The following is a 13,015-nucleotide window of genomic DNA, read 5'->3' as shown; positions in this document are numbered from 1 at the left end:
TACTCCATTAACGAGCTAATATGAAGAATCTGACGAACAATCTCTGCCAGCTGCCAATGAATCCCACTCACCTTCTACACTGTCAACAAGTTCACAATAATTTGTGAATCTGATTCACAGATAACCTTCCTTCGTCCCAACTCCCAAGAACACTCTAGAGCATAGAGATTTGCAAAACCCTCCATAAAATTATTAGAATGCCACCCTTTATGCACCGAAAAGAAGAAGACCACCTCCCCCATACGATTCCTACCAACACCACCAACCCCAGTAGGGCCTGGGTTACCCCTAGAGGAACCATTAGTGTTAATCTTGATAAACTCATCCTGAGGGGGCATCCACCTTCCCACCCTTTGAACCTTCTTCACAATACGTCTACCTCTCCTAACACAAGCTGACTTAGGAGACAACTCTTGCACTCCCAACCTACTCACGACATCCCCTTCATCTCTATCCAGAGGAAAATTCACCTCACATTTAGCTTCCACCGTCTCCCAAATCATAACAATGATTCTATTCCACACTTACTGAACTAACAGTCTGACCTCACGAAAGATCCTCATGTTCCTCTCGAGCTAGATCTACCACAGTATGAAAATGAACCAAATATACCAAACAGTCTGGAGGAAGGAGGACGAGATAGGAGGTCTGTCCAAACTGCTCCAAAACTCCACCAGAGAATTTGCGTGAAGACAAGAATGCTTCCACACCCCCCACCAGTAGTACCAAATAAGCATAGAGAAGGGGCATCTGAAGAGTAGGTGTGAGGAATCTTCCTCCCCATTACTACACAAAGCACAAATGGAAGGCCCCAAGAATCTGTGCTTGCGAATATTGTCCCAAGTTAGGCATCTGTTCAAAGCCAAAGTCCAAGCGAAGCAGCTACACTTCAGCCAAGAAAAATTATTCCACACATGTTTCCACTAGTGCACCTCTCTTCCCTCAAGTTTTCGATTCAATAGTTCCCGGTATCCACTAGCCACAATATAAAGATGCCCTTAGGATTAGGAAACCAAGAAAGTCCATCCCTACCTTTGAGGGAACTATAGTGTTTATTCGCCAGAATGTCATGCAACTTAGCATACTCTTCCTCCATCCGAACAACCAACCACTCATTAGGAGCCTTCCACTGCTCCATCTCCAGCCACCCATACCTATACACAACCTTGAAGTCACTCACCCTTGACCACCCTACCTCCAAAAACCTTTGGCAAAGATTCCCAAGTTTAGGAAATTGATCAAGGATGGGGGGGTATCCATCCCAAAAGTCATTCCAGAATAGGATGTCTTCCCCACTCCTGCAAATCCAATAGAGACCTTCCTTGATTAGAGAAGCCCCCTTCTTGAGAGTACACCAAATTGTTGAGCCTTTTCCCTTAAGCGGATATCTAGGATTTTCCTCTATCCGGATCCTCTGCATATATTTGTAGGCCAAAATCCTAGCCCAGCCTCAATCCTGCTCAGCACACCACCTCCAGTACAATTTAGCCACCAGAGCCTCTCCAAATAAAATAGACTGCCTTAAACCAAGCCCCCCCGACTGCTTCAGGTTACACACCAAGTCCCAATTGACAAGACTCCATTTGGAAGAGGAAAGATTGCATGCCCATAAGAATTGCCTTGCTAGAGAGTCCAATCCCTTCAATAACCACTTAGGAGCCACTTGTAGCATACATCAATAAATTGGAAGAGCTTGAAACACCGATTGAATCAGCTGAACCTTCCCAGCAAAGGATAACCATCTATTTGTCCAGTGTTCAACCTTCATGCGAAATTTATCCAAGATACCCTGCCATGATTCCCTAGGAGGGTTACTAGGAGAAATAGGAATACCCAAATAAGTCAAGGGCAGAGAGCCAACTTGGAATCTCAAGATAAGATAAATCCTCCTTTGAATAGTACCAGGAGTGTTGAAGAAGAGGATAGAAGATTTATCCTCATTGATCAGCTGGCCCGAGGCTGCAAGATAAACATCCAAAACCTTATGCAAATTAGTGGCTTCTCTGATCCGAGGAAGTCCCATCAGGGCCATGTCATGAACAAACTACAAATGAGACTGTGGCTACAAGTCATTACCCCAACTCCAACCCTAAATAATACCTAGACCCACATTATGCTTAATCAGCCTCCCCAGACCCTCATCCAGAAGAATGAATAAGTAAGGGGATAGGGGGTCCCCCTGGTGAAGACCCCTAGAGGCACCAAACAACTCAGTATGATCTCCATTGACTAGCATAGAGAAAGAGGTAGACGTAACACAACTCATAACCCATTGGATCCATTCGTCAGCAAAGCCAAAAGCCCTGAGGATCTTCTAGAGGAAGGATCAACTAACTCTATCGTAAGCCTTAGCCATATCTAGCTTAATAAACATAGCTTTTTCCTTGGAAGTTGCCATAGAATGAATGGTCTCCATAGAAATGACCACCCCATCCAAGATTTGGCACCCTTCCACAAACCTACTCTGCTCCTTAGAGATAACATCCCCCAGACACTTCTTCAACCTATACACTATCACCTTAGAGATGATCTTATAAATCACATTACAGAGAGAGATAGGGCAGAACTGGCCTAACTGGTCAGCCCCATCACACTTGGGGATAAGTGCAATGAAAGTCGCATTCAAAGCCCAAAGCATCTGCTTATTCCTCTGGGACTCCTGAACTACTTCCCATAAGTCCAGTTTGATAATATCCCAAAAATATTGAAAGAATTCAACCGGGAACCCATCTGGTCCAAGAGCCTTTCCCTTTCTCATGTGAAAAACAATCCTCTCTAGTTCTTCCAGAAAAATAGGACCCATAAGCTGCTCATTCATCTCCCTAGTAACTAGAAAAGGAATGCAATTGAGAACTTGATTCTCCTCCACTGATTCCTCCTGAGAATCCTCACTGAAGAGGGACCGGAAATAATGTAAAGACTCCCTAGAGATCTCTTGCAAGGATAAAAGCTACTCACCTATATCATTGACCAGAACATGAATGGAATTTCCATGTCTTCTTTCTTTCACTGAGTTGAAGAAGAAAGCAGTGTTCTTATCCCCCTCTTGAAGCCAATCAATATGAGCTCTTTGTTTCCAGTATATTTCTTCCCTAAGCTCCCATTCCTCTAAAGCCTTGACAACCCTATCTTCCTCCCTAAGCAAGGCTTCAAAAAAAACATGCTCTCTAATTTCACTGGTGATGCCATTCAACACAATTTGAACAGCTTTCTTAGTATGAAAAATGTTCCTGAAACCCTAACGGTTCCACTGTTTAAGCTGAAACTTAATAAATTGCAGCTGCTTGGCAAAAGTGTACATAGCAGTGCCAAAGGCAGGCCTCCCTTTCCTCCACCACTCCGCTACAAGAGTCTGCAAAGCAAGATCCCGAAGCCACATAAGTTGGAATCTAAATGAAGGAGAGTGAGCGACCCGAGAAGAAGAAGAAATCATCTTGACGGGCTAGTGGTCTGACCCTCTCCAGTCAAGAATCTCAGAGCTTGTGGACCACCCCCCACCAACCCAGAAACTAGAAACCAGAAATCGATCCAAGCTTTCCGCAATCCAATACTCCCCCACCCTCCTATTGTTCTAGGTGAACAAACCATTACCAGGCTTAATGTCAACAAGATGCAACAATGTTATACTATCTCGAAAAAGAAAAGAAGAAGGTTCCAATTGCATAACACCCCCCTTCTTCTCACTCAACTCAAGGATGGTATTGAAATCACCCGCCATAATCCAAGGATGAAAAGGGACCAACCTTCGCATACAAGAAATATGAGACCATAAGTTCTGCTTTCCCTGAAGATCAGTGGGGGCATAGATGTTAGTAAACAGGATATATTCCCCAGTCTAAAGACTAGAGACAATCCCGGATAACAAAGATCTGGAGGCCACCCACCAGATAGGGCGAATCCTTAAAGGGTTTCAAAGACAAGTGTTTGGTCCTAAATGTATGGTTGGTGAATGAACAGATAACACAGTGTTTTCCACACCTACCAAATATTCATGTAACATAACAGTCATACAATACAGCATAAATGAAAATGATTCTAGTTAGACCAGAAGAGCTATATCTTTATTCCAGAGTCCATAATGTCCATACATAATCTCCCCTGTCGAGATTCCAACCAAACAATATAAAGACCTAACAGTTGGTCAAGTTGCCAACCGTCACCAACTCCCAACTACCTGACGGGAACCTCTCAGCGACAACATAAAAATAAACACAACATAACACACTTATAAATATTATTCTTACTAACATATGTTATTTACCTCTAACATTAGGCCCCCCCCCAAAAAAATGTAGTCGTCTTCCATATGACTAAGACAATAAGAGCTGAAATATAAAACATAAACTAGGACCGAGAAGAGGGAGGAGGCATCCCTGTAGTGGTCGGAGAAGAAAGTTGTTGTTCGGTGTGAAGTCTTAGGTTCTTTTCTGCCAACAGTTGCCGTTCCTGTGCCTTCTTTACCATGTGGGTAGCTTCCAACAGTTTCTTATCTTTTTGCTCCATCTGTGAGGTATCGTACTGGCACCTCACATCCCCTACCTCATCTTTCTCCATTGGTACCGTATTGGCACCTGACATACTAGTACATATTGGTATTGTACTAGTGCCTACTGGCACCGTACCACTTTCTGTTGGCACCGTACTAGTTCCTATCATACCGGTACATGTTGGCATTGTACCAATACATGTTGGCACCTAACCAGTTCCTGCTAGCACCGTACCAGTTCTTGTTGGCACAATACCAGTTCTTGCTAGCATCGTACTAGTACATGTCGGTACCATACTAGTTCTTGTTGTACTAATTGCTATTGGTATTTTACCAGTACTTGCTAGAGATGTACCTGTACCTGTTGGAGCCACACTAGTAATTGCTAGTACCGTACCAGTTATTGTTGTCCCAGTTCCTACTGGTACCATACCAATACCCATTGGAACCATATCAGTACCTATTCGAGACGTACCAATACCTATTGATGTTGTACCAGTACCTGTTGGAGTAGTACCAGTACCTGTTGGAGTCATACCAGTACATGCTGAAGTTGTGCCAGTACTTGTTGGAACCGTACCAGTACCTACTAACACTGTACCAGTACATGTTGATGTTGTACTAGTACCTACTAGTACCGTACAAATGTCTTTCATACCAGAACCTGGATATGCCATACCAATTCCTTGCTCGACCATTGTGTCTTTTCCGGCCTCCCCTACCACTATTTGGTCTACCGTACTGGTACCCTCTATGGTTTCTAATGCAAGTACTAGTTTTTGTGGTAATGATACCTGCCATTGTGCTGGTGGTTCCCCTTCATTGATTTTTTGGAACAACATCCCTATTGGTCATACGTCCCTCATAGAGCTGGCCACTGTAAGTGTCTCTTGTGGTACCAAGTGTTCCGAAGATAATTTGGAAGGTGTGAACTTTACCCTTGTACTCTTCCATTATGCCCATAACCTTCCATTTTGATCCTCCTCTTCCTCCTCTTCCTACGGTTGCGACTCTGCTTCCCCTTCATCCTTCGCAACTATGTGAGGTGCCATATGAAACCCCTCATCACCACTTTCCTGCTCCTTAGTCTCTTCGGCCTCCTTAGAATCCTTTGCGCTTCTGGCATCTTCGACCTCTATAGACATGTCCAACTTTCTTCTCCTTTTGGCTAGCTGCGCAGTGTCACCTAGTGTGTCCAGGTGAGTATAATAGTACTTGGTAGGTTTATTCGGTTCCACCCATCTGCGTGGTTTGAAGGTTCCCCACATTTGTGGTGGTACTTGCAGGCTTATGGCATCCAAGAATAGGCTGATAACATGATGGCACATGTAGAATGTCTTGTGTTCTAGCTTGAAAAAAACATGAATTCATTCTGCTAGAAGTTGTCCTTTCAACCTGGTGCCAGTGATCATTGTACCAGTACCTGAACATGTCATACTAGCACCTAGTGTACCAGTGCCTGCTAGTACTGTACTAGTTCTTATTGGAATCATACCAGTTCCTGCTGGAACTATACCAATACTTGCTGGTACTGTACTAGTGCTCGTCGTACCAGTACCTAAACATGTTGTACTAGTACCAATTCCCTATATAGGGACCTTGTTTTTCCTTGGTGCAGACTCCTCTGCCATTGTCTGGTCTGCCATACTCGTACGAACCATTGGAACAACTACTACCTCTACACCATATGGATTAACTCGTGCACTTCTGCTCCCTGATCGTACGACCTCTTCAACTTGTGCCAACTCTTCACTCAGCTCTACATGGATGGCACAAATCTCTGTACAGATACCCTCAAACTTTTTATACAACTTCTCTCTATGTGTACAAACACCGTGAAGGAGGGGATTTGTACGGATCCTGCAATACAGTATGTCTATTTTCTGATCATACAATCTTTCTCCTTTATCCACTAGTAGTCGTACAAGAACGTATGACTTAGTTTCCTATAGGTGCAATGTTCTGTCATACGGTATTCCTCCCCTTGCAGGTCATACACCGTACGAGCTATGCTAGTCTCCCTTCTTTGCCGACCGTACGCCGTACGGATAAATCAAACACTGCCAGTCTCCCTTCTTTATCGACCGTATGTCATACAGATAACTCAAACACTCCCTCGACTAGCGTACGTTGTACGCGTGATCCAGTACGGGGTTCCTGTCATCCCCTACGAGTATCACCTGTAGGTCCTCATCCTTGCCTAGATTGATTTTTTTCACATCCCTTTCATCATACTTGATGGGTTTGTCTCATTCAAACTGGTGGGCTAGTGTGTCATCCACCCGTGCCATTCCCTCCTGGTACCTACCATACTCCGAGGGAAATTATTGCTCTTCCATACCACCACTTGATTCCCCAATCTCTCATATTTGCAATATGTGGCACTCCGGGTGGAAGACCTCATAGTCCTCCATCTGCCAATGGAAGAGTCCAGCCAGCGAACTAGTTTCATCTTTAGAGCATCCATCCAGTTCTAGCACTCCTTCGTTGGGTTCCTTCTCTCCTTTGTCTTCTTTGGAACCCCACTCCCATCTATTTGAGTCATCCGAGTCGGAGTCAGATGATGCAAGCTCTTCATTGACTGACTGATTCCTTAGGTCAATCACATACTTATGGTCTTCACTTTTGATTAAGAGTGTATTCTTCTTCCAGTTATGATTGGATGTAGCCATGATCAGCCACCCCCTTCCCAGGAGGGCGTTGTACGCTTTTCTTTCCAGTGGAATGACTATAAAATCCAGAATGAATTGTTGTGTCCCGATCACTACCTTTTGTGCCATGAGTGTACTGAGAGGTTTGATACTGTGTTGGTCTGCACCAATGAGATGGAATGTTGGTGGCCAGAGAGTAGGCTTGCCAAGGCTTCTCCATGTTTCCTCTGGTAGTACGTTGACTCCAGACCTGCCATCCACAATGGTGTTTGTGAGCTTTTGTCCCATTATGTCCATCTCCACCATGACAGGTTTCCATCCAATGCTTACTATGAGTAGCATAGGGTCCATGGCGTCCATACCATGTTTCTTCACTGGAGCCATACTATGTGGTTATGTCATCGTCTGGTGTTCCTGGCCGACGGTGGTGTCACTGGCTGCATTCGTCAGGGCCATCCTCAACTGTGGCATGGTCTGTAGAAGTTCGGATACTCATATGGGTATTGTGCTTTGTAACATCTTCTTAATGATAGTTTTCTTTGGTCCTGACCGGAGTGGTGTACTGGCAGCCGAGTGCGAGGCCCTCTGCTCTTCTACCATCGCCCACTCGATATCCGCCCTGGCTTCCTATAGTCTTTCCTTCTCCATGCGAGGATTAGGGTACATGACTTATTTGTTTTGCAATCTTGTGATTGCCAATACACCTTCCCTCGGTCCTTCCACCTCCAGCATATTCACCACTTTTTGCCTTGGACAGTCTATGTCCTCATGATTCCATGGACCGCACCATTTGCATAGCAATTTTCCTATGTCACCCCCGTTTTGACATTCCCGCACAAAGTGACCCCATTTGTTTCACTTTCTACATTGAATCATGGGCCGTCCCTTCGCGTCATATTGAATTCTACTCCTTGGCATGTTATTATTGGACATGTTTTTACCCTGTCGATTGTTCCTATACCCTCCAGGAGAGGCGTCAGAGTTTGTTGTCGGCTTTGGAGGAATCGTTGGTGTTGTGAATTGGTCAGGTTGGGTGTAGAGCACTTGTGTGCTCCATGTTTCCAAGTTGTATGGGCATTCCTTAATGGAATGTCCCATTACTTGGCAGATGTCACAGATTGCTTTGTAGGGACTACTCCCCTTAGTGTGTCCTTCCATCTTGCAGTCGGTGCACCATAGCTCCTTTCCTTCCCTGCCACCTTCTTTGTCAGCCTTTAGTTCTTTCATCATTCCCATCATATCCCTTTAGAGTGCTTGCACGGTTTTGGACTCCCCATCACTGTCTTCATTTGTACTATCACCATCACTCACCCGACGCTTCCTTCGGGATGTCTTATTTTCGCTTTCAATATCCATCGCATGCTTGTACGCCTCATCATACGAGGGTGGGGGGACCACCTTCATCTTTCATCTAAGGGATGGTACCAATCCTTCAATGAACCATCTCTTCTTGAGACCATTAGCTGGGTGGTTCTCCATTTTATTGAGCAGTTCTTTGATCCTTATATTATATGCGCGTACACTTTCATTTTTTCCTTGTTTGGTGTTGTAAATCTCTGCCACAATTTCATTGTCATCCTGTAGGAGTTTGAACTCTTCCTTGAAGGCCTTCTTTAGATTGCTCCAGGACATTTTATGTTGGGCATTGAGGTCCATATACCAGTCAATGGCTATTCCTCGCAGAGTGGCTAGGAATGCCTTCAACCAGTAGTCCAGGTCATCCTAGCCATTTGCTTCCCAGATGGTCACGCGTGTCGTACAATGTCGTACAGGGTCCTCTGACCCGTCACCCATGAATTTTGGGAGTTTTTGCTTCTCTAGGGTGTGTGCCATTATTCTTTTCTGGATGGTTTTATGCAGTGCTTGGAAACGACTATATGCCGAGAAGGTATTATGTATCTAGGAGGTACCGTACGCTCTTGGTCTGGTTGGGCCCCTATCAGTTGGGCTTTGGTCACCTTCACTTGTATAGTCCTTCCTTCCCAAGGTTTCTAGATCTGACCCTCCTATTTTGATGCACTCTGATAAGGACAAATTTTTAATGCTAGATAACATTGCTTCAAAAATAGTGGCGATTTCCTCATGCAGGTCTTGTACCACCTCCTCTCCTTGTTCAGAATATTCCGACAGGGTGCTTTGCGACTTGGCTTCAGAGTCCTCTTCACTTGACGTCGAGTGTGGGGCCTGATTGGTGAGATCTTCCTTCGCTATGTCTAGAAGTGGCAGGTTCCTGGCAACCTCGGCCAACTCCTTCCACATACAGAGTTTTTGCCTCTCCTGACTATGACTCCAAATCACACTCCAACTTCTGCTATGTTTCTCTAGACTCTTCGAGTTGGCAACCTCCCTTAGCCACCATCTCCTTTTGGCCTGTTCTTTTATGCAGAGAGATCTCCGTACAATTCCCTCATTTACTCCTTCGGTGGTAGTGGTATGTTTATCTTTGTTTGGTCGTAGGGGCATCAAGTGCTAGAGGTACGACGCTGACTAGCCCCCCTCTCCTCTTCCTCCCTACGACTTCGCTCCTTGTACCATCAGAAGACTTGTTGTCACCGAAGTTCCTTTGCCATCTCCCTTCGGTCTTGGAGTGCAATTATATTTCTGGTAAGTAACCTTGGAATACTTCTGAGAAGGTCAAAGATGAAGGTGTTGAGGGTGAGTTCACCATGTACCATGCCTTCTGAGACAGCTCTCTCTTGAGCCTCTCGCTGCACGTATTGTCTAACCGACACGTCCCACAACTCCACCAAGTCTGTCATCAACTGATCCTCTCATTCCTCTTCAGTGGTACTTTCTTCATGTGTGTCGTTGTCCACAACAAGTAATTGTTGGTTAAATGGTCAACCCATTAATTGCTTCTTCCTGCTACCATAGTTATCTCCAAGTTCGTTCAGGCAACGACGCCAAAGTGTTTGGTCCTAAATGTATGGTTGGTGAATGAATAGATAACACAATGTTTTCCACATGTACTAAATATTCATGTAACAGAACAGTCATACATCACAGCATAAATGACAATGATACTAGTTAGACTAGAAGAGTTATATCTTTATTCTAGTGTCCAGAATGTCCATACATAATCTTCCCTGCCGAGGTTCCAACCAAACAATATAAAGACCCGACGGTTGGTCAAGTTGCCAACCGTCACCAACTCCCAACTACCTGACGGGATCCTCTCGCCGACAACATAAACATAAACACAACATAACACACTTATAAATATTATTCTTACTAACATACGTTATTTACCCCTAACAACAAGCCACCCCTCCTGAGGAGCCCACAACCCCAATACACTGATACTGGCTTCTCCCTCATATCTTAGGCACCAAATCCATCATACTTTCCACAAAAATTTTTGTCTCCTGCAAAAATGGGATATCAGGAGAATGACTCCTTATCAACTTCTGAACAACTTTTTGTCTAGGGCCACTGTTCAAGCCCCTCACATTCCATGATAAAACAATCATTTCAGGGGATTGAAAAAATGAGAATCCAGAGTCTTTACTGACCCTGACTACCCCAAATTCTCCCCCTTCAATTTGATCTTCTCCAAATCCTTCTTTTTGCCAACCTTTGAAATCTTCTTTGTTGATCCTTTCTTAATGTCCTTCTGATGGAGACCCAAATGTAAGACCATCTTGTTACTTTTGGCCCCAGTAGATTCCAATTTTTGAGTTGTAGGAGAAACATCCCCCCCATCCAACTCCTCTGCAGCACTAGAAATGGTCCCTAACTAAGCCCCTACTGGTAGATCCATCTCCATTTGTTGACTCCCAGCAATTTGCAAAGCCTGGGTCGAGTCCCACTTCACACTATCATCGACCAACCCTGATGCACCCTGATCCAAAGGAGTCATCCCAGGGTTCACCTCCTGTTGGGTAAGGTCATCCAAAGCTTCAAATCTGTTAAAGAAATCCTCCTCCTGTCTCTCCTATAGGGGCCTCTTTTGTCCCCAATTCCTGTTCTTTGTCTTGACTGGGACAAAACCATTAGTACCCACGACTTCCCCAGTCATGGCGGCTTTTCCTTCGTTAGCCCCATCTGTATTACGGGTCAACTATTGAGGTTGGCACACCATCATTTTATACCTAGGACACTTGCACTGCAAATGACCATACTCATGACATAGACGACACTGAAATGGTAAAGTCTCATAATCCAGTTGTTGAACCCAAGAATAAGAACCCGCACACATATCTATAGCATCTGGCAAGGGCTTACTAAGATCAATTTCAACACAGATACGAGCGAAGGTCATTACCTTTCTCCCCAAAGTTTGTGATGAGGCTCCAAATGGCCTCCCGAGCACTGAAGTGAGCATCCGTAGCACATCCTCCCAACAACATTCCACCAAAAAATGCGGTAAACAAACCCACACTGGAACCCTATTTGGAAGCTCCTCCAAAGGGTTGAACCCTGCATGCCAAGGTTTGATGAAATACCCCACCTAGTTGTAAGAATATGGCCCTCCTTCAAAAATCCTACTCCGATCCTCCATGCAGTTGAAAGTAACCATGAAGTAGTTGTTAGCTAGTAACATAATCTCCATTTCCCCTTCCGGTGCCCAAGTCCTTTGAGCCCAGTTCTCCAAAAACTGCAGAGAAACCCTCATCCCCAAAAAATTGCAGTATAACGAATGTTTTGAAAAGTAATCAACATCTTCTTCTATCATCTCCAGAGGAATAATCAACCTTGGTCTCTCGTTGCACCTCTCCAGGCAGCCATTAATCTTCGAGATCTGAGAGCCACCAACACTACCAGCCCCAGACTCTGAGGCATAAAGGCTACTATCAAAGGTCTTGACATTTTGGGATGGATATTTCAAACCCACAGTAGCCCAGAAATCCAAATCGAGAGACGCCTTCGAGGCCTCTCCACCAAATCTAGACATAGCACCACTCAGAGAGCCCACCTCCCGAAAGGAAATGGGAAAGGACACCACACCCCCTGCAAGAACACACACACCTCCCCTACCATGCTCCACCATCAGGCAGATCAAACCCCCACTACCCTTCCCCGCAAGCAGGTTGCGTATCTGCAGGAACCCCGAGCCCCTACCTCCCGCAGCATCACCCACCACCCACAACCACCGCACCTCCTTTTTCCCCCATAGCCCCATAGCCAGCCCCTCCCGTAACACCACCCACACATGCAAACACCTCCCTCCCACCGTCGCACCAACATGCAGGCGCCACTCACAAGCTAGGGTTGCGATGCCCTAGCCTACGCACAACACCCACCACGCATAGCTCCATTTTTCATTTTTCCCTATTATTATATTATATTATTGATATTTATCATATTATACTATGTTATTAGTATATATTATATTAAATATTTATTATATTATTAAAGCTTATATTATATTACATTAATATTAGATTATATTCATATTTGTTTATATTTGTGTCTAGTTACACCCTAATCTAAAATAGTATACATAACCCTAATCATAACCTAACCCTAATTTAACTTTGATTCTTAGTAATTTAACCACAACACTTATGTAAGCTTAATAGTGATTGGAAACCTAATGATAATCCTCAGGGTTGAAATCAAATCATGATTCAAATCTAGTGTTCAATAAGATTTAATATTTATTCATATTATAATTATATATAATTTTATACATTTACTATCATATTTATATATTATTACTATTATTAATTTTTGATAATTATTAAATTAAAAAATTGTTTACTCATATTATAATTAAATGTTTAATTTTATACATTTACTATCATATTTATATATTATTATTAATTTGTATTATATTATTAGTTTTTAATAATTTTTTTTTTTTATATTATAATACTATATACTTATTAGATTATTTTACTTCTCTTAGGTATACCATCTAGTATATCAATCATTT

General features: G+C 43.7%; 1 protein-coding gene across 1 annotated transcript; it reads right to left on the bottom strand.

Annotated features, from left to right (window-relative positions):
• Window positions 1-4,344: 4,344 nt before the first annotated feature.
• LOC131054562 (cell wall protein DAN4-like) lies at window positions 4,345-5,328 on the bottom strand. Its single transcript, XM_057989102.1, has 2 exons — window positions 4,842-5,328; window positions 4,345-4,571 (listed from the first exon to the last, which is right to left on the bottom strand). Exons 1-2 carry the CDS (start codon window positions 5,326-5,328, stop codon window positions 4,345-4,347), a joined length of 714 nt encoding a protein of 237 aa, XP_057845085.1.
• Window positions 5,329-13,015: the final 7,687 nt, after the last annotated feature.

The sequence above is a fragment of the Cryptomeria japonica genome, chromosome 2 (assembly GCF_030272615.1).
Source record: "Cryptomeria japonica chromosome 2, Sugi_1.0, whole genome shotgun sequence".
NCBI lineage: Eukaryota > Viridiplantae > Streptophyta > Pinopsida > Cupressales > Cupressaceae > Cryptomeria > Cryptomeria japonica.
This window is presented reverse-complemented; position numbering and strand designations above follow the sequence as displayed.

Coding starts and splice junctions, on each gene's coding strand:
- LOC131054562 (XM_057989102.1), bottom strand. CDS start 5,328: ATGTTGTTCCAAAAAATCAATGAAGGGGAACCACCAGCACAATGGCAG. Junction 4,572..4,841: donor TGTGGCTCCAACAGGTACAG/GTACATCTCTAG, acceptor CTAGTATGTCAG/GTGCCAATACGGTACCAATG.